Source organism: Melospiza melodia, chromosome 20 (assembly GCF_035770615.1).
Source record: "Melospiza melodia melodia isolate bMelMel2 chromosome 20, bMelMel2.pri, whole genome shotgun sequence".
NCBI lineage: Eukaryota > Metazoa > Chordata > Aves > Passeriformes > Passerellidae > Melospiza > Melospiza melodia.
In genome coordinates, this window is record NC_086213.1 from 9,907,377 (window position 1) to 9,933,507 (window position 26,131).

At 42.7% G+C, this 26,131-nt stretch overlaps 1 protein-coding gene across 2 annotated transcripts in view; it reads right to left on the minus strand.

The window, feature by feature from the left end:
- Positions 1 to 2,997: 2,997 nt before the first annotated feature.
- Positions 2,998 to 26,131, minus strand: part of ZNRF3 (zinc and ring finger 3) — a 65,944-nt gene continuing 42,810 nt past the window's right edge. For both annotated transcript variants that reach the window (XM_063172742.1, XM_063172743.1), the window contains exons 3-9: positions 16,791 to 16,865; positions 13,429 to 13,560; positions 12,400 to 12,510; positions 11,279 to 11,446; positions 9,279 to 9,381; positions 6,857 to 8,602; positions 2,998 to 5,850 (exon numbers count right to left, since the gene is read on the minus strand). In XM_063172742.1, the coding sequence (XP_063028812.1) occupies positions 5,807 to 5,850; positions 6,857 to 8,602; positions 9,279 to 9,381; positions 11,279 to 11,446; positions 12,400 to 12,510; positions 13,429 to 13,560; positions 16,791 to 16,865 (2,379 nt within the window). In that variant the 3' untranslated portion in view covers positions 2,998 to 5,806. The remainder of the gene's footprint in view (positions 5,851 to 6,856; positions 8,603 to 9,278; positions 9,382 to 11,278; positions 11,447 to 12,399; positions 12,511 to 13,428; positions 13,561 to 16,790; positions 16,866 to 26,131) is intronic.

Here is a 26,131-nt window from a genome sequence, read left to right on the forward strand (position 1 = left end):
AGAAGAGAGTAATTAGAGCTGAGAATGATTACTTTACATATGAAGTATGATACTGCTCTGAGACACAATCTCTGAGGTAACAGCAAATAGAAAGTATTCAGTTTATGTGTTTTCAAACTCTTAAAAACTGTATAAATTCGTTCAGGGTTTGCTTTGCAATTGCAGCACTGTGTAATGCTGTTTCCACTTTCTTGCAAGATTCATCTTTTCTCTAATTAGTTCCTCCTGGCCAAAATAATGCTGCATTTTAAGAAACCTTCAGCAACCTTTTATGTAAACAAGTGACAAATACCAAAACTGCCTCCTTTTCATGAAAACTCACTTTTCTTTTAGAAACACAATTGTCACAGGGGACTGGTCTCCCCTTACACAGAGGAGGTTACTCTGCTCTCCTTTCTTGCCATTCTGGTTATGGGACTCTGGCACTTTGGTTCTTTCTGGGAACTGTTCCCTTCTGTTTTCTTGCTTGTTTCCTAAGCAGCAGTTTCATTCCCCACGAGGGAAATGTGTTCTTTATTCTGAAAGAGACACTTTTCTAAGAAGCATTTAAGTCACAGGAGCAGGGTGCTTTCACTGCAAGATAAAATATCTGGTTTCAGGTCTGCCATTGTCTCCCTGGCCAGAGAATTAGGCCAGGCTGGCTCCACAGGGTATGGACATGGCCACCCTTTTAAGGGCATTTTTCTCTTGACTCTACCCAAGCAACAACAAACGTCACCTAACAGCTGCCATAGGATTTGACAGATGCACACGATATTGCAGATAGTGTTACACGAACACCAAGTGTTACAGTAATGTACAATCCACTAAGAATAATCTGCTGCTACTTATCAAGGTTCTGTGGAGGCTCATGGTATCACATTTTGTCACAAATTTGTTCCTTAAGCATTGAACCTGAAAAGTAAAAAGAACCTCCCCCCCTTGCCAAGTATCCAAATGTTCGTTGTGAACAGACAATATTTACATTTAGTCATTTTTAAAAAGCCACAACAAAGACCAGACAGAATTTCACACAGAGGTAGCACCACACACAAGTTCAGCCCTGCTGTTTCATGCAGACAGAACATGGGCTCACTCGTTATTCTGTGGGACAGTCACAATACAGAGTGTCACCATCCAACTTCAGAAGGCTTTCAGCATTTGCCCATACAGAGTAACACCTTACCTCATCAGAAGGCTTCAGGCATCTGCCCATACAGAATAAAATCCTGAAACTACAGAAGGCTTCAGGCATCTGCCCATGCAGAGTAACATCCTGTCCTTTCAGAAGGCTGCAGGCATCTGCCCTTCTGGTTCTTCAGCCCAACCTTTTATCCCCTCCTGTTGATGCACTGCACCTGTGTGCCCCTAATTGTTCATGCACTGCACCTGCATGCCCTCATGTTGATGCATGGCACCTGTGTGCCCTCATGTTGATGCATGGCACCTGTGTGCCCTCATGCTGATGCATGGCACCTGTGTGCCCTCATGCTGATGCATGGCACCTGTGTGCCCTCATGCTGATGCATGGCACCTGTGTGCCCCTCATGCTGATGCAGTGCCCCTGTGTGCCCTCTGTTCCCTTTGGTGGTTGCTCAGTGCCCCTGGCACTCCATGGCTCGTTGTTTCAATGCTGCTCACCTGCTCCTCACAGCTGTGCCCATTGGGGATGGGGCTCAGCCACAGCCCCGCTCCCAATGACCCCAGACTGTGTCCCTACAGGGCACTGAGGGTGGTGGCATGTCCTGCTCCTAAAAGCACAACCACCTGGCAGTTTTCTTCAGAGCAGGGAACAAGAAAACAGAACACCAGCAGTAGGAATCAGGGGGGTGGAGGGAGGGAAAGGAGATGCAGGTGTGATCTGTTAACATATGAGTTACCAGCCACCCACACAGGGGGCTTTATGCTATTTGTAAAATCAAGTGGTTTGTGAACTAATTTGAACTAAAGGCATATCTGTAGTCACTGGCAATTGCCCAGACTCTGCTCACTGAGCAAAAAAAGGGGCACATATTTGAATTGGGAAGCACCTGCTCCTGTTGCCCTTCCACTGCTGTGCCTGTCTCCCACACAGAGCAGGGTTTTCCATCACACCTGAGATCAGGATGGGAACTGGTCCTCGTGCTGTGAAGGGTCCCCTACAAAACAATACTCCTGAGCAGTCTGTCATGCCAAATGGAGTTATCACACATGAAACAAGGAGGGTTGGAGAGCAGTAAAGCTCATTTCTTGGCTGAATGCTGAGGTGACTGAGTTACAGTGCATTTGAACATGGATGAGAGATGGGGAAGGTCCAGGGGATTACCAGGTGGAAATCTCTGGGAGAAGGAAGAAGCTGGAGAATCCTGGATAAGGCTCTGTGAGTGTCTCACTGGATGGGAAATGAATAACACATGCAGGTGAACTGTTGACACAGTAACACACATAAACACACATGTACATACACACACACAGAGCCACACAGCCCAGGCTCCCCTCTTCTGGAGTCTGCATAAATATCTCTGATGAAATTGTGCTCTCTGCTGCCAAAACAAACACCACAATATTGATTTCCACTAAAGCAGGACCAGTGATTCCATGATGCAGGGCAAGCACCTGGATCTTGGCTATTCAAGCCATGATTTACCCAGCTGTGCCCACCTGTATCATGCTCTCTCAAAACAATTTTATTTCAGGGCAATAAATTACAATAAATTACTTTTATCTGAAATTACAACAGAGTTCAGTTCCCCTGCAATGAGGAACAGGCAGGTTCCAAACATTAATGAGGATTTCTTTTAGCAGATGTGGAACTTCCCTGTGCCTGGGGGGCTCAGGGGCTTGTGTGACCCCTACCCCACACTGCCCCCCAGTAACTGGATGCTGTGTAAAGGCATATACATATCCAGCTGTCTGGTGTTTAAAAAAAAAAGGGAAAAACATTGTTTATTAGAGTTCATCCCAGAATATCTAGGACTGTACTTTGAGAACAGTTATCTATGTCCTTTCCCCCAAAGCAAGAAGGACAACTCCCACATGTATATGCAATAAAACTGTATTTTTTGTGTGGTTTTGCCTTTTTTTTTCTTTTAATACAGACATTTGTACACTTTCTTACAAAACTGCAAGTAACTACACTTCTCTTAAATCATTTTTGGTCGGCAAGTACTGTAAAATCTTTGTGTGCAATTATCATGTATTTACAGGGCCTCGTGTTAGTGATTTTCAGTGATTATTACAATAATGTCACACACTCTCAACATAAGACATGGCTTAAGATAAATATATTAGTAAATAAATATTCTGAGAACATATTTCCATACATGAAATGTGCTGCTATACATATACAGAATATATACAAGATGCTTTCTAGCTTTTAAAACATTTTTAAAAATGGTAATGAAGGAGAAAGAGCCCTTTGACCATATTACAAATCTTTACAGCAAATTTTATACAAAACAATTTTAAGTGCTATAAGACAATTTTAATTAAAAACATTTTAAATAGTGCCTCATGAGCCAAACACAACGACAACTGTTCATGTAAGTAGTAGAAAGGCATTTTGTTATAAAAACCATCTATCATGGCCAGCTAGCCTGTGAGTCTGCACTGGACAGAGTTTTATGTTAAGTGGCAGAGCCAGCACAGAAGGCAGGTGTTGGTGTCTGTGGTGTGGCCTGCAGAGATTTGTACCAGCAGAGATTTCCACAATGTGTGGGACCAGCACATCTGGGATCACCAGGAGCCAGAATATTCAAATCTTTGTAAGAAACACTCTTACCACAATATGCTGTTTTAGTTACAGAGTACAATGTATCCTAGGTGGCCTTTACAGTGCCTCACAAAACACCAAGAAGAATAACCAAGCTAGTGTACCATAGCTTCTAAAATGCATTTCTTTTTTAGTGGAGGAAGGAGAGGGTAAGACTTAAAAATTAAAAAAAAAAAAAATTCCAAAAATGACAAACCCCTAGAGTTTGTTCTCCCAACACATACCACTTACTTCAGTCATTCAGAGAATGAATAAGTTTTTAATAAGCTTTATACACAGAAAATGTGTTTATTGAAATTTTTCTTTTCATCTTATACCCAGATATTGCCTTGTATTAATTCTCTGAACAGCTGAATTTTGGTGCTTGTTGACTGAAAAGATTAAATATGAATTCCTTTAGGTGGAACTTTTTTCCTAACTTACTGGGTATGAAAGCAAAAGGAAATAGATGAATGTATTTGTTATTTCTTAGATATCTGTTTCCTTCTTTTAAAATAGTTCATTTGGGACTACAGAGAATACAAATTAGCTTTGCTGGTCTCACAACCAGCCCAGTGCTGTCAAGGACATTGCTTTGGCAGAATATGAAGTGTACATCTCTATTTCTTGTCTTTGAGTATCTCCAAAGTGTACTGAACTTAGGACAAATCTTTTCAGAAGACTGGCACTGTGGGCATTAAATACTTAGTTTCCCTTTAGAAGAATTCCTGCTGTGAATACACCACAGGATGACACTGTGTCCTCAGGCACATGCAGCATGACAGGCAATTTCACCCATGCTATGGTAGCCTCTTACTCAGAAGCTGCTGTTTCCACAGGAAACAATTGCTATCAGAAGTGACGACATGAATTATCTCATGATAACAAACATCCCCACTAGGACAAGAACAAGGACAAAAGGATGTGCCCAGGCTAATGGGGTACAGAGAGCACTCTGTACACAAGACAGAAATGAAGCACAACCGGCTGGGCCCAAGAAACCTTTAAAACAGATCAATCTATGGAAGCTACATCAACCACAGCAAAGAAGAAAACAATGATCAAACCAAGTCCCTCACTTTGCCACACACACAGAAGGTGACAAGCACTGCTTCCCTTAGGCATGCTTGCAGCCTGGAAGGAAACAAGAAACCCTGTTTCCAAAATGAGCCAGCAAAGCTGTGAGCACACTGCAAGCTCTGCTTTCCTGCACATGCCAGCATTCCTCACAGCTGTAACAGGGGCTACAGGTGCCTGAAAAACTTCCTATGGAAGGAAAAGTTCATTACCTACAAAGGTAATACCCTTTCTAAGCACTTTGTTCGAGCATCTGCTTGAGGGAGAGGTCCCCAGCATTCTTCACTGGTCAGAAGATACAATGAGGTCCACGGTTTAAATACAGAAGTAAGGATGAGAACAATCTGAGCTCTCAGTTTCCTTACCCCCACTCTGTTGAAACTAATCCTAAAGGCAGGACACCTTCCTAGGCAAACCATCAGAGCAGCATGAAAGGGGGGAGAAGGGAAGAAGAGAAAGGAGACAGTCCAATGCTTCACACCTCCCTCAAAATCACTCACATAACTTGCTGGCTGCTAGGATTTGCTACTGGGATCAGTCAGTATCTGAGCATCCATTCAGCAGCTGTATCCCTCTGGATTACTATATTTCAAGGTGCTATCTGGTTTCTAAGGCAGGTGTAGCCCTGAGCTTATCAAAGGCTGGACTCCTTCAAGCAGGAGATAACAGCATCTACACATAGCCTGGCTTATTTAACACACTGTGTTACCTCTCAGCAAGAGGTCACTTCTAAAAAGAAAATATAAATAACACTTTGTCATTAATATAGAAATGGCACTAGAGCTCAGAAATGCTCCACACCATGTCCCACATGGGCTTTGCACACAAATCAAGGCCTGAAGTTTCAGGCAGGAGGGACAAAGGAGACAATCAAACTGATGTGAACACAGAGGAAGTAGGGGAGGGACTTCTCCACATTACCACTTTTGTGTGTTTGTCAAAGCTTAAAAAAATTAAGTCCATGAGAATTTGGAGTCTCTGATCAGCTCCGCTTCTCCATCTGGGATCTTCTGGGCAGGTCTAGTCACTGATTTGGCTTCTCTCCAGGGGATGAGATCCAGCACCTGAAGGACAAAGAAAACTAAGGAACATTGCACGTAGAATATTGCACACAGTTGGGGCCCCAAACAAGCCCCTCAGTGAGTGGAGTTTCACAGAGCCAGGATGCTCAGAGGGCTGCAGCACCTGGAGTGCAGGGGCTGAGGGATCTGGGCTGTCCAGCCTGCAGCAAAGGCATCCCCAGCAATGCCTGCATGGAGGCTGTCCCAGATGAAAGCACAGTCCTCACACACATTCTGAACAACAGGTGAGGAAGTTGAAGTGTGAGATGTTCACACTGGATATAAGGAAAACCTTTTGACCACAATGGCAGTCAAGCACAGGAGCCCAGAAGGGGACTGCACTCTGTGTCCCCTGAGGTTTATCCAGCCTGACTGGATACATTTGGTCTGACAAGCTTGGTCTGGTCTCAGAGCTGGCTCTGCTTTGAGCAGGGGGTTGGACTAGATGATGGCCTAAGGTCCATTCCCAACTAGGGTACCTTGTGATACAATGAACACCCTTTAAAATAACCCTGGCAAGGCAGGTAAGAAATATTCCCCTCTTTCTGTGAGTGGCTTTTTTTTTTCCCCCTTGTCCATGTCCACAGCAGAGACTTACCCACATATTCTTCTATGGCAATTCCAAGATTTTCACCTTTCAAAAAAAAAAACCCTTCAGCTTGTCTGCCATCTCTCACGGTGGCATTGCCTGCTTAGGCAACTCACCACAGCTGCCATGACCAGCACAGGGTCCCTTGCTGTGGGAACTCTAATGGGGCCCTCTCCCCACAAAGGATGAGCATGAAAGCTTTTATAGGGTTAATTAGTAAGTTATCATCTTCTCCTCCTCTGGCTTTACCAAATGAACACAGGTAACCAGGGAATAATACTCTGGGGCAAATGGTTAGTCAATAACCTGCTCCTATGTGAAGGATGGAGTAACTTCTATGGCTGCAGGTACCTAGGCAGGGGGCAGCATTTCATACACTAAGAAAGGTAGCAAGTAATCAAAAAAAAGCACATATGTTACCTGTGGCCTTTGTGGTCATCATAAGCTTCTGGGAGTTCAGAGTGGGACTGGGAAAGGGCATTCCAGTTTCCTCCTCCTGAGAGTAGTTCTGCTGCAGGAATGACGTTGCCTCATAGCACACCTCCCTCTCCACCTGTACCTCTCCAACACCTTGACAGTGCAGGTAAGTGTCTAGCTCAGGTGTTCCATCCCAGGAGCTGCAGCCTCCTATGTGGGTCCCTTGGTGCTCTGGTGGTAGGATCAGCTCACAGTCTCTGTCTTCAGGAATGATGGGAATGCGTTGACCCAGATCACATACACCCTTACAGCAGTTTGGCAAGGTGTCATCAGGAAGCGTGTACTGCACATTCACTGCATAGTCTTCTGTATAGCAGCCACCACCTCCACTGCCACTGGTGCTACTACAGGCTACCTGCTTCTCTTCATAGAAGCAGCAGGGCAACCCCTCATATTTTACCCCATCTGTCCTATGTAAGTGGTCTGAGTTAATACTGTACAAGCCTGGGGTGTTCCCTGACTGTGGTTCCATTCCTTGGCCACACGCCCCCCACAGTGGGGAGCTAAGGAAGAGGGCACCACAGTCAGCTGTGCCACTGCTGGGCTCCAGGGCAGAGTGCTGGAATTCAAAGCAGCACGCGCACGCCTGCTCCGAAACCGACCCCGCCACCTCTGGATTCTTCCAGTTCCTTTTAACATCCAAGGCAGCACCAGCAGCGGCCTCAGGTCCTCCCTCTGAGGTAGTGCCATTTGGATCCCTGTGCTCTAGTGAGGAATTACTGCTATAGTTCATATCCATGCTGCAATTAGACAGTTGGTCCCCTGAGGAAGAAGCTGGCACGGGCCTGCAGTCAGCACCCACCAGGCCGTGAGTGTGAGCTGGGAGCTCGTCCTGGTGGGGGCCCTCCAAGAGCACAATCGCCCCCCTGCTGGCAGCACCAACCTCGGGCACCCGGCAGGGGCTCCTGCTGCGGTACACGTAGGGGTCATAGTCACTGCTCAGAGAGCTGCGGAACGTGGAGCAGCTCCCATAAACCCCCTGGTTGCTGACCTCAGTGCAGTCAACCATGGAATCGCTGGAGGAGCAATGGCACTGACCAGAGCTGCTGCTGCTGCTGTCACTGCCAGGGCAGTCGGCCAAGTACCCGCTGCACACCGAGCGGTGGCCGTGGTAGCAGCTGAAGCTGGAGGTGCTGCCGCTCTCCAAGCGGGACGAGGGCATCACGTGTACCACAGGAGGGAAGAGCACGCTGCTGCCAGGCTGAAAGGCACGGGAAGGACCCTTGGAGGCAATGCCAGCTGGAAGCTGTCCATCTTGCTCAGGGTAGCTAAGGCCTTGGAAGTAGTAGTGCTGATACATGGTCTCGTATCGGGAAAAGCACGCCGCTTTGGAAAAGTTGCGTCCGCCAAACTTGGGCCTGCGGAAGTTGTGAGCCGGAGAGTAAGCCCTGTGCTCCAGGCTGCAGCGATGGGTGTTTAAAGCGTGGTCCAAGTGAATAGGCTGATAACTGCGGATGTAGGCTGGGGAAGGGGCTTGGTAGAGGCTCTGTTCCCCGTGTCTCTCCACTGTCAGCAGGGTGATGGGGTTCCCGTGGGGGTCCATGCTGGTCCGGGTGGGATACGCTGTGATCTGGCTGGCCCTGTGCACTCGGCCCGGGTAGTGCACGGGCAGAATCACCCTCTGCTGCCTGCTGCGGGCTGCATTGATGGATTCCAGACAGATTGGGGCTGCATTCCCCTTCTTCTGTTCTGAATGAGAGAAAGGAGAATGGAGAAGTAGAACTAGAAGGGAATAAAATTACTTTATGAAAGAAGCATATTTTGTTTTCCATGTCATTACATTATGCACCAGTTTTTTTACACGGAAGGAAATAAAAGCAAAACAAAAGTCAAAAGCATGTCTGGAAAACTCTGAAACACCCAAATGTATTTGCTTAAAAAGCAAAAGAAGTGAATTTATTTCAGATACTGTTCTCTTTTGCTAACATGTTGCAGAGGCTGAGAGAGGCTGGAAGTCATTGCTCAAATTTTCACTTAACGCATTTTTGCATAAATGTGCAGCGCCAGAAAACTTTCTTAAGACAGAGGAAATGAAAGCAGGAAGAGGGCAAGTAAGGGAAACCACATTCCAAGTTACAACACCATGGAAAAATAAAAGCCCATACATTGTTTTCTTTGTAATTCCCAAGGGAAAACATATCCCTTTTCCCCATGCGTCCTTGCACTCAGGGCTGCACAACACAACACTGCCCTCAGCTGGGCATCATCCCCAGCCCAAGGTTATGCCAGGGGCACTCAGCTGCTCTGGCTATGTCACAATAAGGACTGAGAGCTCCACGGAGATTCACAAACAGGGACACTTTTTATTTTATCCTTTCAGCTTGAAATAAACAAGACACCAGAGCATGCAGAGTGCAGCACTTACCTATGATGTTATGGCGGCAGTGAGGGCAGGTGTGGTGCTGCAGCAGCCAAGGATCCACACATTTCTTGTGGAATCTGTGAGTGCAGGGAATGACACGCAGTTCCTACAGGAACACATGAAGCACCATGAAAATCTACTTCTTCCTGACAAGGGAATTTTTCACAGCTTGTTCCTAGTTTTTTTCAACCTGGCTATTAAATGGAGCAGTTTCTAGTCTTGAAGTGCTAAGAAGGAAAAAAATGGCATCAAGACAGCCAAGAGCACAACAGGTAGTGCTCAGGTGTCTCTAAAAGAACAGTCTGCAGGCACCTTAAGATTCCATGCAGATACAGGACATTTCTTCAGGACACTTTTTTAGTAGGTCCCTATGACCCAACAGCTTTAAGAAGGCCATCATAAAAGTTTTCTTTAATATATTCAATGAACTTAAAAAACAGAAATCAAGAGTAATGATGTACCCTTCCTACAATTATTCACAATGGAAAACACTCAGGTAAAAGCAAAACCAACTCAGTGTATATGAAACTTTTTCCTTTGCCCGTCTTATCCTTCAGCTATGACCTGTTTACAGGATTTCCTGAGCCTGATGGATATCTCAGAAATCTGTAACAAATCTTTCTTCCAAGTACTGCTTATGTCTCCCCATGAGCTCAGGTTTTCAATTTCTAACATGCTTTGGCAAGGAGTTCCATGGGGCTACTACCTCCTGGTGGAGAAACACCACACAACTTTATTCCCCTGTATTCCCCTGTCCCCAAGCAATCTGGGTCTAAAGAGTCCTTGCCCACTCAATCATTTGGGGGTTTTTACAGGAACCATTCAAAATGTTTGACCATTTTGTGACTACCCTTTCCTGAAGCACCTTCCTTTCCATTCAGTATCTTTTGTGAGTTGAGGTCAGAAGTACACAGGACTCAATGTGAGAACATGACTAAACTTACACTGTGGTGCAATTTTGTTTTCTGTTCAGCTCTCTAGACTTTTCCATCTTATTTCTAGAATCTGATTTACCATTCTAACTGCCACAAAGCAGATAAACTGCCACCAATTTGCTTTCACAAAGCTATCTAAAGCATCAAGATCTTGTTCCTGAATAGCAATGCTCAGCTCCCAACCCATCCCTGATATATGTGAAGCTCTTCCCTGTGTCTGTCATTTCAAGCTGAAGTTCATGTCTGAATTTCCTCTGCAGTCAGTTTGTACAGCCCTTTTGAAGTCCTTGTCTACCTTCATCCTTGCTACTCTGAATAATTTCCCACCAACTAATTCCATTAAACTTTCTATTTGCACTTTGCAACACTCAAATATGCAGCTGCTATTTTCTATTGCCTTAAAAGTTATGACTCTTTTATGATAAAATAAAATGTCTTCACATAATCTTTCTAGTGGAAGTTGATAGCCATGAATATTGACTGCCTCTATTTTATGTTAAGGAGCCAATTTTCTATTTCATCCTTTTGTTGCTTCCTTGGGTTCCATGATGGACACCAAGCCCTGACATCAATACAGTGATTGTAACTGAGGAGTCAAAAAACTGTTCCTGAATGTTTTGACCTCTCTTCCTTCTCCTCCTCTGGTTTCCCAGCAGTGCTGTGTAATTGACATTTTTAAGACAGGGTGCCATCAAATCTTAAAAAAGCAAAACCCTAAGGATACTCCTTACCTCCAGCATAGCTTGCACACATCATCACCTCAGTGCATGTCAAAAACACCCAGAGAACCAACTGCTGAGACAACCCTGCCTTCTTTGTGACTTGTTCTTCAGAAATGCAAGAACAGTGAAGGTACCAACTTGCAAATGGAATCTCTCACCTCTCCCTCTGCAGCATGGGTAATTCAGAGCTGCAGGATGCAGCTGAGGCCACGCTGGCTGCTCAGTGTGATCAAACTGAGAAGTGGCACCACCTCAGCACAGAATGTCCCCAACAGCCAGCCACGTACCACAGTGCTAAAACCACCTACATTCCCAGCCCATGGTGAAGAAACCTTCCATCCTTTACCTCCCCATCAATGTACTTCTCCAAGCAGATGGCACAGTCAGAGGTGGAGCTGCTACTGAGTGTATCCAGTGCTCCACAGTTACTTTCTCGGTGTCCCTTACTTTTGGACTTAAACTTCCTGGTCTCCATTTTCTCCAGTGCTTGCACTGCAAGCCTGTTCATGGAATTCTACATGAGAAGAAACAAAACAAAAAAAAAAAAAAAAGAAAAGAAAAAAGAAAAAAAAAAGCCAATGCTGCTGTGTAAGGGACTAGAGTGTAATAGCAGAGAAACACCACCATAACATACCTTACAGATCATGTCAGGCCCAAGGGATGTATAATTTATTAAATTAAACAGAGAGAAGGCTAAGTAGAATTCAGATCAGAAGCCTCATGGAAAAAAATGTATGCCACATGCAGAAGTGAGGATGATAAACTACTCTGAATTAGAACTGGATGAAGGTGCTGACAAATGGGATAATACACTGCAACTGCCCAACTGATAGGCAGCAACTATTCAAGCCAACATATAAAACTTGGCCAGGAACTTTTTTTTTTTATATCAGTATTGATTGTAATGCCCCAATATGCTGTTACCATCATATTACCTGGAGCAATACTTGAGAAAGGGATTAAAATGAAATATTACAGTGAGCTGTATCATTTCCTCCAGGACAAACTCTAATTATGTCACCTGGAATTTCTCCTAACCAAACTTTTTACCTTGAAAACCCCTCACATTTCAGTAAATGTTATCCTATTGAAAAGATTTGTGATTTATTTTCAATCCTCTCCACAATACAGCAGCAAGAGTCTGGACTCATTTAGAAGTATATCAGTGCTACTGATAACCTGTGAGCAACCAGAAATGTTCTTTCTTCCCAGGGCCTAACTGGACTGCTTCTGCACTGTTTTCATTCCAGGATTTAACTGAACAAACATCATGGGTCAATGTAAATCTCCTTTAAAGATATTTCCAAGTTCTTCCAAAGGCCTACACACATGGATAAAACCACAGAGCCACCAAGATGGTTACTGTAAGTCAGTGGCCTGCACTTCCAAAAGTTGCAAAGCACATTTTAGGACAAAGTAAGAGAAGCTAACTTTCAGCATTTGGAGAATTCCCACTACTGCTCTTACCTGACTGCGTCGCTGTTTCAGTTTGATCTTGACAAGGAGAATGAGGCAAACCAGAGACACAACCACAAAGAAGGCCAGGAAAATTCCCATGTCAAAGTATTCTGTGGGTTGCTTAAAAATTAAAACAAAGGTATTATTACTCCTTCCTTCAGATCATACTCAAAGCTGTTGTTTCTAATTTCTCAGGGGCCACTGCTGAATGGCAGAAGTCAGGGTACACATTGTTCTGTTCATTAACTGGGATTCTCTGAGACAAAACCTGCGTTTTGTGTGCCACTGCAAGTGAACAGAATACACAGAATGCCAAGCATGACATGGCAGGTTTACAATCTCTGAACTGCAAAATCCAGGTTTTTTAACCGAGTGCATCACACCAAAACTAATTTTTACAGCTTATTGAGTGGCTCATGCATGTAAGTGACTGAAAAAATCAACATCTGATTTTTCAAAAAATGGCCCACTTCTCAAATACATCTCTCAACAGAAGGATTCCATTAAAACAAAAAAAAACCAAAGTGATAATTGGGACATTGATGACCTTCAGTTTTGTTCTTCTGTAAACTATATGCAGAGAGTGTTAGGGAAAAAAAATCTAGAAAAACTATTTTATATTACAATTACAAATATCAGATAATCTCATAGTTAATCAGATAATCTCAAATTTAATCCATGTTTAAAATACTACACAGAATTATTAGTTAAGACAGGGCAAATTGCCTTACAAAACTCCTGAACCATCAGGAGTGTGCAATAATTAAAAAAAGGAAAACTTCTACTGTGTGAATTTTTTGGCCACTTCTATACTCAAAACTATCCTTCTGAAAGACAGCAGATGCCACATTGTGGATTCTATACTTACACCAGGTCCAGCTGCTTGCCCACAGTGCTCAGTTCATTTAGGTCAACAGAATTTCACATTTATTAATGCACACAGGGAGCACCAGAACATCTTCTCACCAGTGCAGGGAGCAAGCCCTGCCTGCAGTGACAGCAGCACTGATACCCAGAGAAAGGATGTGAAAGTCTCACCCGTGGGGGGCGATGCTGAATCCTGGCCCGTGCCACTTTCTGCTTGTTTACAATGTTCATCAGCTTGACAGCATCAGCACCTTTCACATACACCACTGGTCTCTTCAGAGGGTCCTCTGAGCCCTGGTTCAGCTAGAACAAAAAAAAAAAAAAAAAAAAAATTAAAATAGTCTTCTCAAAAGGCATGTTTCACGAAAACCACCTTCCTTCTGGACAATGCAGAGAATGGTTAAGGAGTATGAATGTGGAATTGATTTCAAGCACTTTTGTTCTCTTCTAGCACAGACCATTAAACCTGACTTATGCTGCCTTTTTTTATGATTATTTATGATTTTTTTTAAGATTAAGGACAAGCAAATGCTATTTCTGAACAGCCTCTTTAACTTAGCTGCATCATGTATCAGTGCATTAATACTGTAATGCCAAACCTCACAATGAAGAAGAATAAAAATCTGCACATTCAAAAGAATTGTCCCTGCTACATTTTATCAATCTTTCAATTTCAACATTATTCACACAGAAATTTCTTCAGCTTTCTGAACAATCTCATATCAGAGTCCTGTCTTTCAGGCTCTTTGTACCTAGCCAAGTTAATTTAGTAATTTCTGATGTTTAACTCTACAAACTCATTCAAAATTACTTGAGTTCTAGCAATGATGAGACTTACTGATTGCAGGATGGGGGGCCTCAAAGACTAAAACATTTGAGCAGACCACATAATTCACCCTGAAACTTCCTCCAGGTCCAGCTATGTTTTGTCAAGAAGGCCAAATGATAGAATCAGAAAATAATGTGTGTGGGAAGATATGTCATGAGCCCTCGTGGTCAAGGCAGGGTCAACTATGACACCAAATCAGGCTGCTCACAGCTTTATGCAGTCAGATGTTGAAAACCTTCAAGTGTGGAGAATGTGCAACTTCTCTGGCCAACAAATGCAGAACAACAATCTGCTAAATTATACACCAGAGAGAGTTATAACTACACAAGAGAATTGTTCTGTTAACCAGCACCAACACAATAAATTCATATAGCTTATTCTGACTGATGAGCAAAATATGAGTGCAGAGGATAGAAAACAAGCAATGCACTGACCAGCAGATGGAAATGGTACAGGGGAAAGGAATGAGATGACAGGAATGGGAGCAAACAGAACAAGAATATCTTATGGCTGAGATTAACATGTCTGCATTGTTGATAGATACCTGTTAGTTCTGGCTAAACCATGTAGAAATTACCAGCTGACTGCTCCATCATCCTGATTAAAGGACTCTACTTAAACTGACCAGACGATGATAATAGATTTCATTGAGACTTTTTAAAATTGATTCTTCCTAGAATTTGACAGATTTTCTGAGAACACTGATCAAACTGCTTTTAAGGCAGGTGTCTCATGATGAGCTAAATACTAGCTGCAGCATCCAGGGATCCTATGTGTCCACAAGCCTTGCTGGCCTGGGGCCAAATCCAGTCACTGTCCTTCCATTCCCAGACACTCTCTCTCATGGTTTCTTGCTCAAGAGAGAATTCTCCCAGTTCCTCAGTCATTTTTGCACATTGTCAGACTCTTGCTAACCATGCTGCTCTGGGTGCTGTTACTCCTCTTCAAATATGCAAAAGTAAAAATAAGAAACAAGTCAGACTTCAGAGGACATTTTTAAAAAGTTTCATTCTTAATTTACAGTAGAAGATACTCAGATCAATGGGAATAAAACCCATTTAGGCAAAGTCCTTTTATTTGGCATTTACCAAATTATCTGAGGACAATTCTTCTGGTCAGGCCTGCCTCCAATTTCTGTTCACTGACTGGCAGGAGGGACTGCCTTTCATAATACTCCACTCCTCCTTTTCAAAGCAATCTCCCTTATTTGTTCTATGCTTGGTAACAAACATACATGAGAAAACTTCCTAAACAGCTCCCCTCAGTGTCTTAGGATATTTCCTTTTGAACCAAAGACAGTCCAGATTACCTCATGTCAGTTTTCCCTGCATGTTATCTGTCATTGTTTTCCACAATTCCATTATGAGTGCCAAAATGGTATTTATTTTAAAGACCAATTACTTAGCACCCAAATGTCAAAGGTTCTGAAGACTTTAGATGAGAATCAGAATCCACTAAAAACAAGCATCCAGAGCAGCATGAGAACAGAGCCAATGCAGTAACTGTAACTTTTAGAGTATGAAAGCTACATCCAGTCATCCCTCTCCTGTTTGTTTCCACAGGCTGCTGCTCTTTCATCTAACAGAGCCTACTCACTGTGTCAGCTACTGCTCCAAGCCACTAACCTTCTTCCATTTTACTGGAACACCCAAAATATTCAAACATCCACTAGATTGGGTTCCCAGCTCTTGAGGACAGATGCACCCAGTTTATTATTTATAATCAAGCAAGGAAAGCTTTTGTTGTTAGAGGGAAAAGAGCAAGAGACAGTAACTCAGCTTCCCAAGTCCAGAGCAGGGTGGCTGAAAGTAACCAGAAGCTGTAACACAGAGTTAAAAAAACAGAAAATGACAGATCTTTGTAAGGAGATTTTTTTTTTTTCCTGCATAGAAAAGGGGAAAAAAAATATCCCTGTGAATATTTTCAAGATCAAGGCTGCAACTTTGATGCATATGCAGGCCACAGTACTCAAAGCATCCATTGCACAGGATCTTCTGCATTCCTTTGTCCAACAGATTTCAGAATTAAAGACAGCTTCTTTAATGCAAACATTGATGATCTCCTTTTCCCCCAAGAAATACAAGCTGCACTCAAAAACCTTCAGCTCCACTTGTTTCTGCTGTAACAGAAACAGCAGTTTTGTTTCAAGACAAAACAGAACCAAACCAAATGCAGACTATTTTTGTGCTTATGTTTCTTCACTGAAATAACCCAAAATTAGCTGAAGTATGCTAAAGCCTTTCATAGGGCTATTACCTCACCCACTTCAAATAAAAAGACCAAAGTTATAACAAGACTTGGAAAAAGAAGAAAAACCCTGCTTGTCCACAAAATACATAGGCAGAAATCATCAGCTGTAAATGAGAAAGAAATGGTTATAATCTTTAAAAAGAAACTTGTTTAGAATCAGGTTTGAAAGTTGTTTCACAATCTCAAAAATAGCAGCTGTTCAACAACACTATTGATCACAGGCTGGATAGGCCAAACATCCTGTGTTTTGTACACAGAGCTGGGCAAAGAAAACCTCCTTGATTAGATAATGGGCCACAAAAAAATTCCCTCCATCTTCTTTCAAAACCGTAATCCCAGACCTGGATTCTGGATTCTAGCAGATGCTAGAAGAAAAATCTAACTCCCCAAAGTTTTCCCTTTCTGCCAGGTGCTCCCAACAGCTGTGTTGCCTCCTGCCTGGCATTGCTCATACCTGATCAATGGCATCTGGGTTTTCAGAAACATCAAAGATGACCGCGGTGGCTCCTCGCTGTACTGCTCGCTTTGCCTGCAATAACAAAGACAGCATCCTCAGTCCCACCCCAAAAGATAACTTCTTAACTCCAAAATTACTCCCTCTCCTCACCTCCAGATAGAAAACTTAACATTTTGTGTTTTTGTGCAGTTAAAACAAATGACAGGACAATTACAAACAGGAGTTCCTGAACCAGCATGGAATGTAGTTAAACTTCACTACAGCTTCTAAAGTGTCTCTGCTCCTTCCTTCTCAAACTCCTCTTTCAACAACCTTTTAAAGGGATTCAAATGAGATTTAGACCCTCTAAAGACTTTAAGTAGAAGAATTTTTTAAAATTATATTATTTTCCCTCCATTTTACTTGCAAGTGTCATTAAAAATCAATTTCCCTATGACTTGGAGTGGAGGCAAGCTCACTAGTGTAGAAAATTAAGGTGGACAGGATTCTTTACACCTTTTCAGTGTCATTCTCACAAACTAGGATATCACAATTTCAAAGTGTGCCTCAGAGAATACTGCTTTTTCTGACCATCAGAGGTCAGAACTGTTGCAAAAGTTTCTTATGCTGATCAGAGCTATGTAAGTGCACAGCTTTTCTTCAAATACAGTCCAAACCTGGAGTTACCAACTGCACAGAGAAGGCATTAGAAGATATCAAAATCCTCTGGGATAGACAAAACAAGGCTAACACAGGGGTTTTATCCTGCTTCTGCCACTGTGTCTCTGTATGTACTGTTCAAACGTTGCTCAATGGCTCCACAAAGCAGACATTCCCAGGAACTTTTCAAAATCCTATTGCCTTTATGGACACAGAATATAAGAAATTATTTCTCAAAGCAATGAGAGCTATCACCACCACAGTACTAAACAAGAAGGCACTGGCCCTCCACAGAGACTACCAGAACCTGAACTTATATTGAGATATAAGAAAAATCAATAAAATAAATTATGAAACATTACTCAGCAGTTTCCTGGAAAAACGTTGACCAATACAGAGAACTTGGTTTGAATACATAGATGTCACTTGCTTTGCTCTATCCTTGTATTTTATTTTAAATCAAAAAGGCCCATCAGACAGCAAGCACAAGAGGGAAACCAACTCCCAAATTAGAGCTTTTTCTCAGCCCACCAGGTATTTGTCCCCTTTGAAGTCGGCACACCTGGTTAATGACTAAGAACTGCTGGGGAGGAAGAGTTAAAAGGAATCCACCACCCATTCTCCCTTGCAGCAGCCCTGAGGTGAGGCTCATGCAGGTTTCCCTAGAAGCACCCCTTACAGACACGCACGGCTTATTGAACTGCTCAGGCTATATAGACTGTTTCTTCAGGATGATCAGTCAACAAGCAGGGCCCCTTGATCTCTGAAGAGATTTTTCAAGAGATTTTGCAGATCAGCGCTGATAAAAAGTCCTTAGTTGGGTGCATACAATGAACGAGCAGCAAGTTTCCACCAGCAGGTGCTAAGAAAGGAAAAGCACCGAGTAAAAAAAAATCACGCTGCGGTGTTTAATGGCAAATGGGGGTGATCTGTGTGGCCATCATGCCAAGTGTGGGGCTCGCTTCACTCGTTTCACTGCGACCAAGCCGGGCCCGTTTCCCCGCGCCCTGCGAGGCTCCGGCCGGCTTGCCCCGCTCGCCTGGCCCGCGGCCCTGAGGGCCCAGCGCCCCCCTGCGGCCGCAGCGCCCCCGCGCCGGAAGCGCTGCCTGTCCCCGGCCATGGAGGGGAGAGGAAGGGGCCGGGGCCGCGGGGAAACGCGGGGTTTATTCCTTGCTGGGGTTTAAATCCTGATACCCAGGGAAAGGCGCTGCTGCCTGGAAGTTCGCTCCAGCCAAACCTCCTCTGCCGGAGGCGCTGAGCACTCCTGCACAAGGCGCTAAAGAGGCACGGCCCGCAGCGGGAGCTGGGCCCAGCCCTCTCCGGCGGGCTCGAGGGCCGCCTGACGGGCCAGGTTCCGCTGGCCAGAGATCAGAGCGCGGCTGCCTCCGCCTCCCCCGCCTCCAGCTCGGCCGTAAAACCGGGCACTGCGGAGAGAGGACAGCAGGGCGAGCGGCGGGGAGCGCCTCTGCCCGCTGGGCATTGCCCTCCTGCCCTCAGCCCCAGGTGGCGGCCGGAGCGCACCTGTGACCGGGGCTCCGGGGTAACCTGAAACGCCTGCGGGCACCGCCAGCCCTTCTGCATCCCAGAAAATGCCTTTGAAAGTACCCTGTCCACCAAAACGTCTTTGAAAATACCCTCCCTGTCCAGCTGTGACCGGGGCTCCCGGCAACCTGAAACACCTGCGGGCACTGCCGGTCCTTCTGCGTCCCCGAAAATGCTGCAGGATGGTTAAAGTCAAAATGTCTTTGAAAATACCCTGTCCACTCCTCAGTAATCAGGGCAGCTCAAAATAACACAGCAATGTTTAAGTCCCACTTAAAATAATGCCAGTCTGTAATAGGCACGTGATTTTTTTTCTTTTTGGGCTAGCCAGCATTTAGACTCCCTTAAATCATTTTTCTAAGCAAAGTGACCAAACTTACATCAAAAATAAACACAAGCTGGATTAGAGGGAAAAATAAGCTCATACTTTTACATTTTTAATACTCGTGGCAAACAATCAGACATTTCCACAATTCAATTCCCATTAATTTGCCAGGCCTATTTCTTTGTGTGATTGTCTTCTGTGGCTTAAAACAAATGACTATCACGATGTATCAGTATTCTTCCCCTTTCTTAAAGACTAATAGAAAACAAACAAAAAAAAGGTAATTGCACTTCTCATAATTCAAGTGATCACTTTGTTCATAGCGACAACAACCTCCCAGTCCATGTCTGTATTCAGAGTTCTGAGTTTATGCTACTACAGAACAATGGACGTTACCAATAAAATGCACATTAAATACTGTCTCAGATTAAAATCTGGCAGAATTTACTAGACCTTGTAATCTAGGTAAGATAAGAGGATTTGCATGTGACAGAAGCACAAGAAAAATACCTCTCCACATCTCCAGGCCTGAGGAATTTTAAGTTATTACCTCAAAGAACACCAGAAAGATTTTAAGAGCTTTGCATTACCTCCCTGTGGGCCAGGCAAATACAATAAGGAAGTAACAACTTCCTTGATGAGGCAAACTTTCAACCCAAGGGACCAGATAATTATTAAACAGGTGCACTGTTCCTCTCGTTCACTCAAGTCAGGTAGGACAGCAACAATCAAACAGTAAAGTTCAGCTCCTTCCTGACACCTTGAAGGACTTTGCATGCTTGCACGAATGAACATGGCACTCATCTCCTCCCCTCTGCTTTCTAGTATGGTTTTATTCCAGTTATTGTTTCAGTTAGAATGCAACAGTGGAGAAACCATCATAATAAGGTTCCCCTCTAAGAGAAAAATCATACCAACATCAGCAGTCTTTATTCATTACATTTACTTCTTTGCCAGAGTTAGAATTCCCTGACAATATCCAGGAGGATTTGCACCTGAGGACATGACACTTTAATCTAATGGATTTCAGAGAGTGAATAAATTACAGATGAGAGAAAGACCGAGGCTCAAACTATAGGTGTAGAGATCAAAGTTCATTAAGCATGGCAAGCTCTGCCATTTACATCAACATAGTAATGCATTACACATCTATTAAGAGAATACCTTTTGCTGAAAATGGCTATTGGCAGAGCCAGATCACTACATATAAATAAACTTTTTTAAATTAACATCCTGGATAATACTGATGGACTGAAGGGAGAAAAGTATGTTTTAAAAGCACTGGCTGCCTGTATAAGGCACAGACATATCCTGGTGATATAAAATGATGTTCTCACAGATATTTTTACATTATAAACTACCTATCCCTCTTCCTGGATTTGTTCACCCAACTCTAGGTATTATTTTCTTGGAACTTAGTACACTCTAGTTAACAAATATTAATTATAATTATGGTATGTGCTACATGAGCAGGTTGATTTATTCCCTGGGTTAAGAAACTGACAAAGCTGGGGAAGAGGAGGTTGGGCAATGGTTTAAGGAATAATCAGTACAAATGCCAGTAAACTCCTTTGAGCAAACTATTCCATTGGGTGTCAGCATTATTAGCTGGTCCTCCAAAATGAGGACACAGTACAGAGAACAGTCCTATGGATCCCAAAAGCAAAATGTTGCTAGAACTAAGGGAAACAACACAGCTCCAACAGGTGTAACAACAGCTTTTTCCAACTGCCATTCCTTTTTTCAGTACATTTTGGTTTCTGGGGCAGAAAATATGGTATTACTCTAAATCAGTGCAGAGTCTGTTGAACACAGTAGTCAATAAAATTGATTTGTATGTCCTCATTCAACTGACCCAGCCTGAATTTTCTCTGTCAGTTTTTGAAGGTTTTTTCCCCTTCAGTTTCTCTATGAAATAATAATTATTGAGCTTGAGGCATATTTTCTGGATATTCCCAGCCCATGAGATCCAACAGTCTGTGTCAGATCTCTCTACATGGTGGAGTCAGTGTCATTGATCTGACAAAAGAGTTGGATTATGCAAGCAGTATTAAGTGGAACATTTTTCATAGCTGATTCTATCATCAGCTGTCTTCTGGTGCTTTGAAATAAGAGAAGTCAGCCTCTCACCCAGTGTATGGTAACACAGGAGCAGCACTCAGTGACATGCAACTTGCAAACTCTGTGACTCCAAGGAACAAGATTTTCAATGAAAAGGTGCAGTTTCTTGTTTTACTGCTCTGAAAAAGCAGTTCAAGGATTTCAATTATTTTGACTGCTAGGGAATACAGCTGAAAGAATAAGGTTTCCATCTCAACATTTCACCAAAATAAATGATGAATGTAGCTACTCGGTGGTTTTAGTCTTCTCTAGATCAGATTCTAAAGTAACAAAAGTCTATTCCAATATCAATTGATTTGTACCTGTTTTCCCCATATCAAATGACACCACAAAGACATAGACAATATTACTGAGATACGATACAGAATATGCTGTACCAGATTCTAGAATATTGGCTTTTCTAGTAGAGGTTTGCTGTAGTCGTGTGGTTAAACTATGACACTTCTGCAGATTTGTCTTCACTTGATTTTTATTTTTTTTTCTTTAATATTAGCAGAGGACAACTTTGGTGCTGAAACAAGCATTAGGAGCCTACTTTATCAGGGTTTAAATTTCTGCAGCTTTGAGAAAACCTCAGTTAAGTCTGGACAAACCCAGGAAGTCCTAATGATGAGGAGACAACTGGTTCTTACATAAATGCATGATGTATCTGCAGGCTGTGACAAGGAGATATTGCCACTGCCACTTTGCCACTCCAGTCAGCTGAAATGTATTCTGACCCTGATGCTCTCAAAGCCCTAAACTTCTCCAGGAGAGAGGAATACCTTAAAAAACCCTATTAAAACAAGCAGTGGGTATGAACTGCACCCCCATTCTGTGGATGGCAGTACTAGATTTTCAGAAATGGCATCACATGAAGCTAGGCAATAACATCCAAACCTGCTCATCATTAAGAACCCTACATAAAACCCACAGCACTGTGCAAATACACCTTTTCTTTGCAACTGTGAAAATGCAAAAATCTGTTTCTCTCAGAGCAACACAGAATACAAACAACATCTGAACAATCCAGGCCTCTCTCTTTTCTCCCCCCACACTGCTATCAGGCTCAATCAATCACAAAAAATACCTTGTCCCTTGAACACTGGAGCTAGCAAGCCAGGCCACAGGCCAATTCTGCAGGGCAGAGGAGGAAGGAGAGAAGGACAGCCATCTACTTTGCAAACAGCACAAGTTACAAATTAACCAACTGATGCTTCAGACCTGTTAATGTACAATTCCCTGGTAATTCCAGAAACTCAGTTAAGCCAAGCATAAACAGGATGCCATTTCAAACCTTTTCTGAGATAATGAAACTGCTGTGTGAATATTTCTGTCTGAAAACAGAGGCAGAGTATCAAAACAAGACAGTCAAATCCCCATGTATCACACCAGCATAAAACTCCTTCCTGACTGGAATACTCCAATTCTCTGGCACCTCGAGGTATGTTTTATACACATGTCCTACATTACACAGCATTACAACAGTTGCTTACCAATTAAGAAGTATAGAAAGTGTGAAGCTGCATTTTAAAATTTAAAAGCATAATCACAAAACCAATGTACATTTTGGTAAATAAAAAAAGGAACCTTAAAAAGCCACGTACTTGCAGTTTTAAATAAACTATCACCTCATACCATATATAATCACATCAATTATATATATATACACACCAGTGTGATTCATACCACTCAGTACTGAGAGGCTCTCAGATGGTTAAAATGAAGAACAAGAAAACTAAAGTGTCTCTCTTTTCTGGGGTTAGGGAGAAACGCTGTTATCAGTTCTGAGTCTAGACCGAGTAAACCAGTAAGAAAAGGAGATTTCTTTAATCCTGAACACAGCAAAGCCTGCTGGCTGCACATCTCTTAAGATCCATTTCAGAGTCATGGGACTCAGTCCCAAAGGCTGAGCTCTGCTATCACCAGGCTGCAGCCCAGCAGCCTTGTTGCTATGACAAGGCACAGAGAGAAGGGTGAGCACTGGCAGAGATCAAAGGAGGGGATGGGGTCTTGAACTAGATTACATATTCACAGAGAACCTAGCACACTCAGCAAGAACTGGGTGGCTGCATTCACAATTGATGGTTAACCCTTCAAGCTTTTCCCAGAACTTCTATATGCAGTTACCTTTGAAATATAATGGTCACAAGATGAGGATATTTTAGGAATTATGTACTAAGCATGTACTATATCATAAGCTATAAAATACCACTACAGCAAATTCAGATAATTCTTAACCTTTTCACTGAGGGTGTACTGAAAGTAGATGGATAAAAACAACAAACTAGATCTAAGATAATTATGTAAACATACATGCAAGCATGTTGTGGTGCTGAGAGAATAAAAAACAAGAGATATAAGGAAGCATTGGAGGAGTTATTCAAGGAGTAAATTAAAGAAACTGTTAATGCAGACCACTACAAAAAGGCATCCCTGCAGTACCCAAGCTGTTCAAAAAGAATGTGCAGAAGCTCCTCCGATAGGCATGTGCTCTAATTTAGAATTAGAAACTGCTATTTATGTACATCAAAAGGGAAAACAAGGAATTATAAGAATTGTCTTGTATTTAGAATGAGAAGTGGCAAAACTTTTTAAAATTGTTAATAAGAATTCCCTCTAACCTCAGTCAGTGTAATGGGGAATGCTCAGTATCCTCTGTCTTGCTTAGCTCACCCTCAGGAAGCTGACCTTCATCAATAGGTTGGTATCTACTGTGAACAAGGACATTTTAGAGATAACACAATAATCTGAGATGATGAAACAATAAATCCATATCTCAGTAGTGACAGAAAATGCAGTGCTCTTGGCAGGATTATTAAATGCCTGCATGCAATCCCTAACAGTATGTTCAGATAGACATGATATACACCAAGGTGAGTTGAGAAGAAGCAAAGGTATTTTCACTTCCACACATATCAAAGTGCTGCAGTCCATTGCCCTGGAGGTTCTGTCCTCTTTGGCAGGGATGAGCTTCTATATCCAAGACCACAGAAAGGCATGTAAGCCCTACTGAAGTACTTCAATCTTTCTGAATGGACAAAAAAATCATGTGGGATGCCCTTGGAATCCAGTAGGATTCTGTGAGATCCTCCCTCTCTACTACTAGATTCAGCTTGGGTAATAAATTCAATAAAAATAATAATAAATTCAGTAATAATATTCAGTAATAAATTCAGTAAAAATCTGTATGGTGAGCCAGTATTCCAGTTTAGCTAGCAACTTTCCACGTTCATGGCTGGCTAATACAGGATGATATGGCCCTTCTTCCAGTTATCCTTGGATTTGGATTAGTTTAGCTTCAAGGTCCCAGACTGTGGTGGGCCCTTGTAGTTAGTTTGTTGACTCTGTAAAAAAAAAAAATTAAAAATGAAAAAAAAAAAGATAAAAAGAAAGGGAAAACAAAAATGAAAAAGGTGGAAGATTTTTGTTACAAAGGGAAACTGGAAACTTCTCTCCACGCAAGCAGAGACATGGCTGTATTGCAGAGGCCTCGGGGCAAGGATTAAAGAAAAACAAAATAGAAACCCTTCCATCTCTAATTAGGGTCTTCATTTGCCAAAGAGCCATTCCACAGCGGGAGGAATTACATTCAAGCCGTTGCTTGGATAACGTCTCCCAGCAGGTTGGCTCCTCAGAACAGGCTACTCTGAGCCAACAATTTCTGGTTACTTGGAGGCAAGCAGCCTGCATATTGTTTTAACTGGCCTGGCTTTTACAGCCAGTTTTGCTGAAGAACAATCTTCTATTCAGAATGCAGAGATAAAAGCTTCACTTGTTTTGAATTTGTCGCCAGTTTCTTTATCCCTTTCTTTTTTTAAACATGGGAATTATAGGTTCTGGAGATTGCATTATTTCCCTTGTAGACTTCAATGTTTTTCTCCCTCTAGCCACTTGATTCTTCGCCAGTGAAGGCTGCTGTCTGGAGTCCAGCCATTCATCAGCCCCTACCTCATCATTAACACTGTGGTGCTGGCGGTCACAGCTCATTGCTGGCGACAGGAAATCCTAACTTGCAAGAGGTTAACCACAGCCCATAAACAGTCAGACTGGTTCATTAGACCCTTACACTCAGCTGAAGCGACCCTCTGGGAGTTTCAACACCATCCATGGACCTCAATCTATGGATTCTGTGCTCTTTGCAAATGCTTCCTCCCCCCCATATCCATTTAAAAGCTCACTATTTGCATCCTCAGGGCTAAGGTCCATCTTCCTATCCCAAAGGAACCAAGTTATTTGAGCATTTTGAAAAATTACATGTCTGTTCTCTTGGCTTACCAATTGAACAAACCACCAGTGGGCCAAGAATGGAGAAATCAATGCACTAGAATACATACATTCTTGTGATATTTTTAGTAGTCTCCATGAGAGTTTTATATCCCTACTGAACAGTTCTAAGGCCACAGCAATGTAAATACTAATAATGTATAATTAATCTGTATAACCTAATTTATGTCACAAGTATGTCCAACTCAAATGTTCAAAAACTAACCTGCTAGAATTTTAAGTAGCTCAGTCAGTACTCCCTATACTGACTAAAAAGCACTTCCTCCTCATTTTGTGTTCACAGTATGATCACTTGTTTCATTTGGAGTCATTTCCTTGAACTCAGTACAAATGTTAAATCATCATGTTATCCAAAACCGCACCTCTAGATATCACCTGGTCATCAAAAAGATAAAAAGTTTAGAGCAGAAAAACATGTTCTGGCAAATTATCTCAAAGCAGTAGG